The 5,018-nt window shown below is 43.3% G+C and overlaps 1 protein-coding gene across 1 annotated transcript; it reads right to left on the bottom strand.

Moving 5' to 3' along the window:
* Positions 1-690: 690 nt before the first annotated feature.
* LOC146634374 (stonustoxin subunit beta-like) lies at positions 691-1,444 on the bottom strand (the record flags this gene model as incomplete). Its single annotated transcript, XM_085349889.1, has 2 exons — positions 691-1,226; positions 1,375-1,444. Coding segments are annotated over 2 exons (606 nt in total), but the record flags the coding sequence as incomplete, so codon positions are not given.
* Positions 1,445-5,018: the final 3,574 nt, after the last annotated feature.

The raw sequence follows: 5,018 nt of genomic DNA, 5'->3' as shown, positions 1-5,018 counted from the left end.
GGAAGAAAACGTCGCCCTTTGCCATCCTTACTTTTCTTTGACTTCTTCAAATGCAGCTGAACTCCAGCTGGTATTTTCTTGGACTTTGCAGCTGTTTCTGGTCATCAGTTCATTCCTGCAAACCTCTGAAGCTGAACAACAATGATGCTGCATTGCTGGCTGATCCCAAAAGGTTGATTCTGTTCATCTGGACGTTTTCAGAAACGTTTGCTCACTGATCAGGTGACTTCTTCAGTCTCAGCTGACTGCAGCTTTACAACCTTACAAACAGCACATTTGCACAATGACTGAAAGCAGCAGCACCTGATATATATGATACTAATATAATACATATACATATATAATCCATACTAATGATGAAGGAACTGAGCTCACAGTCCATTGTTCATTCAGTGAACTACTCAGTTTATTTTGGGCCTCAGAAATGCTCACTCTGTTTGTACATCACTGTCAGCAATAGACTCATTCTGCTGTGTGGACAGGAACACATGTGACATCACTTCCTGTTTGTTTGTGACTGAAGAGGAAGAAGTTTACAAGGAATCATTTAGAAGAGTTTCAAACATCAACTGATTGAATCCATGAATCTGAAAACGTGTTTGTGAGTGAAAGAGACAGACATGTACAGACTGAACTATCTGTTCAACAGTCAGAGTGTTTCTGTAACAGGAGACACTCTTTACACTCCACTCAGCACAGGGACACTAAGGCACCAGGAGACCAGAACCTAAACCCAGGATAAAGAGTTTGAGTGAATGTGGTGTTGAAGGTGTGGAGGTGGATCAGAGTGTCAGAGGAGACTCTGTAGAAGGACAGAGTGCCAGCAGGACAGTCCACATACACTGCTGCTCTGTTAGAGACAGAGGAGGAGGAGGAGGAGGAGGAGATGGATGTTCGACTGTTATTGTGCCTGACAGAATAAGGACCATCATCAGAGCAGCTCAGACTCCAGGACTGATCATTGTATCCAAACACACAGTCATCACTGCCTCCTTTCCTTCTGATGCTTCTGTAACTCACTGATATACAAACGTTTCCTCTCCACTCGACCTCCCAGTAACAGCGACCAGTCAGACCATTTCTACACAGCAGCTGAGGAACATCAAATCTGTCTGGATGATCAGGATATGACTGAACCTCCTCCACACGTGTCACCTTCCTGTTGTTGTCAGACAGTTGGAGCTTTGTGTGCACTGTGTTTGTGTCGATTGTGAGTTGACAGGAATCTGATGGAGAGAACAAACACAATCCAGCTGCAGTTATTGATCCATCATCTGTTCATTGATTGACACTTTGATGATGACTCCTGACATGATGAAGATGGTTGAATGTGTGCTGCTTTGTTTTCATGAATCCCATTAAAAACACACTTACACTTCCTCAGACCTGGTCTCAACCATCGGACTCCAGCAGGCTCCACCCTGAAAGGAGGAGGGGGGTCAGAGCAGCACAGTCAGCATGCACACATGGACATTACATGGCTCTCACACACACACTGTTACACACTGAGCTCAAAGCTCGGCTCCACTGTTTTATTCAAAGAAATCTACATTTATTTATCAGCACATTTAAAAACAGCTTGAGCCAAAGTGCTGCACAGAGTAGAGAGAAAATAGGAAACATACACAGTAATGACTATAAAGACTGGTCAGGATTGAAAGCTACAGAGTACAAATGTGTTTCCAACCGGCTTTTAAAAATGTCCAGTGTTGGTGACGACCTGATGTGAAGGGCGACTGTTCCAGAGTTTGGCTGCAGCCATCGATAAAGCTCACCTCTGTTTTTACGTCTAGTTCTGGTCAGAAGCTGCTTATCTGCAGACCTGAGGGCTCCACTTGGATTCTTTTGTTAAAGAGAGATAAGATGGAGCCAATCCATTCACAGATTTAAAGACAACCAGATCTGGAAGTGGATTCTACCACGTACTGGTAACCAGTGGAAAAAGCTGGTGATGGGTCGTCTAGCACAGACCCACCGCTGGAACCAGACAATTGATGAGGGAGAGAACTGTGACAGCGCCGTTCCTTCACTTGACCTCAGTCGCTCTCGTCTGCTCCCTCGTAACACTGCTTTTTATTGAGCTTACATGAATATGCACAAGTTCATTATGACGTCTTACACAGGTATGAACAAAGAGTACCAGTCTGTGCATAGTGTGTGTGTGTGTTCCAGATGTGACCCTGTGACCCCAAAGCTGGTGCTAAGAGTCCAGCGGTCCCCCTAACAAAGGGCTCTTATACTTAACCAGACGCAGAGTAGGTGTCCTCCTACACCAGGGGTCTCAAACTCGCAGCCCGTGGGCCAATTGCGGCCCGCAGGACGATAGTTTTTGGCCCCACCTTAATGTGAAAATGTAATGTTAGTTTGATAATGTATGACACTTTACAGTGTTGTGGGCGGAGCTGAATTAACCCACCAATCAGGGTGGGATATGGATCTCAGGGGACACCAGCCGGGCTTGATGCAAGCAGGGAAACATTTCTCAATGAGTCAAAGTTCCAGCAGCGTTGCCCTGGAGTGTTTCTTTCTTTCCTGTGCCTGGCTGGCTTCCTCCTTTCTATTGGGCAAACGCCGACATTCGCCCCAGCGCGCTGCGTTCACAACACTTCAAAAAAAGTTGTTTTTTTAAGTTGCTGCCCAGAGGGACGTTATACGTATATAGATTTATACACACGTCAGTGGGATTTAAAGTTATTTTTCCACAGAGAGAGATCTCATATTAACTCTCACAGTGATGCGTAGGCGGCGGGATAAAAGAAAAGTCATGAACTCAATGCAGCCCAATTTAGTCTGCAGTCACATAGCGACGTCCCGCCACTTCCTCCACTACACGCTTCCCCCACGCCAGTCTCCTCCGTCACTATAAAGGGGAGAGTCATGAGCTCCATCACCCTCACCTGTGCCGTCCAACGTCCCGCCACCAGCCTCCACTGCAGCAGGCCAGAGACCACACCCCTGCCACAATAAGTAAAAGTATATCCTTGCTGTACCCTTAATGCTAAATGTGCTAAATTAACCGCTGCCTTTGCCCCTTTGGGATTATTCTTATGTCACTGGGATGTTGACCTTTTACCTTCACATTAGAGAGATGGGCAGACATAATTAGTGTATGAATTTTAAAGTAACAGGTAATAAAGCGAGTGTAGCAAATGTAGTCAGGTTTATTACTCTGTATCACACATGAGTGCCCGAGGGAGGCGGGGCTGACTGGGGAGACACAGGAAACAGAGAGACAGGGCTGACTCGACATGAAACGATGAAACGTGGGACACGGGAACAGAAACTAAACACAGGCTGAAATGAACACTGAGGGAGGGAGAACTAAGATTACTGAGAGCCTGATAAATAAGAAGAACAAAAAGCAAGAAAAACAAGAGTCAAAGAAAACCAAAAACACAAAGCATTGGGCCAGGACCCACTGCTGTGACATTTATATGTGATAAAAACATTAAAAACTGCTCAGATGTTGAAATCTTTCTACGTATACTTTAGGTTCAGCTCTCCAGCGTGGCATTTGGTTAAGCATGATTCAAACATTTGATTTTGTTTAACTGGTTTTAATTATAGTTACTTTTTGTGAACATTTGTTGCAGCATTTAAAAATACATCATTTATTTTCAAACTTTTATTTGATTTAGAGCATCATATTTGACCAACGTAAATGTTTAAATAATATAAAATAACTGAAACAGTGAACTAAATATCTGAAATCTTTCCTTCCTTAAAAGTTATAATCCTACTTAAGTTATAGTGCAAACGCTTAAGCAACAAATATACTTGATGCTAATTAATTAATATTTCCCTTTGATGTTGCAACAATGCGGTCACTTCTGTCTTTAAACAAAATAATATTTTCCAGTTACAGAAATCATAAAGTCCAAACTAAAGTGCTACTGTTGCTATATGCATTTTATATAAATCATGGATGATGGTCCTGACATGAAGGAAGAGAAAGTTACAGGTTGCATCCTTTGACTTTGTCTCCGTGCCTTTGGGCGATTTTCAGAAGGACAGATGTTTCTGTTCAATTCTTAAATCAATTTTTTCAAACACAAACACTATTTTAAAGCTTCTAGAGAGTAAAATATTCATGATAATTATAATAACAATAATAAAAACAAAAGCTCTCAGATCCATCAAACCAAGCAGCAGAAAGAACAATAACTGAAGAGAAAACTTTAACCTTGTAGACTTCATTATGTTCCAGCTGCTCTACAGACGCTGTGACCTCGAACTTAAGCAGGTCGTAAAGTATGTGCAGCTCAATAACTTCATAATCAGACCCTGTGGTATTTAGGCAGCAGAACAACTAAGAATAACAACTACAAATAATGTTTTTAGGTTTAGAAATCAGTCCAATAACAAGGTGTGTAACATCTAGCAGGGTGACAGAAAAACCCAGGGTAACTTCTAAGGACCTCAACGTCTCTCTCACATTGTGTTTTTTAAACATGCTTCCATTCGTAATACGTTCCCCTGTGGGGGGGGGGGGGGTCTAGGCGGGGAGGGGGAAGTAACAAAAGTGACCGGGTCAGAAAAAAGAGTCAAGGAGGCAAAACAGTTAAATAAAACAGTTTTATTGAAGTAATTCAACTGAAAGAGACGGACAAGCCGCTATCACCATAAGAGTAACACAAACAAAACTCAGGCGTTGGTCAGTAATGCAAAATGTCAAAAGGAAAACGCAGCTCACTAGCTGAAAACCACAAAACACAGCTCACCAGCTGGAAACACCGCAAAAACACTCAGCTCACTAGCTGTACCCACACAAATGGCACTCTGGCCCAGAGCTCACCCTGCTCTGGGCTTAAATACCTTTAATTGCTGATGGGAGTCAGCTGTACAGGAGGGAAAGGTGGCACCTCGGGCAGGAGGTAGTGGGACACTCCCACACAGGCATCCTCAGGAGAGAGAGAGGCCCTGCTAGGGCCGTAACACCCCCTCCCATAAATGCAAACCCATGGTTTGTCAAATTTACGATAACACAAAGTGAGTCCATAGCCGTTTCATGAAGAAAT

Source organism: Diplotaxodon limnothrissa, linkage group LG3 (assembly GCF_057381915.1).
Source record: "Diplotaxodon limnothrissa isolate DT_005_m linkage group LG3, D_limnothrissa_male_GT1.1, whole genome shotgun sequence".
NCBI classification, from domain to species: domain Eukaryota; kingdom Metazoa; phylum Chordata; class Actinopteri; order Cichliformes; family Cichlidae; genus Diplotaxodon; species Diplotaxodon limnothrissa.
Note: the sequence above shows the minus strand (reverse complement) of the source record. Positions and strands in the feature narration are given on the sequence as shown.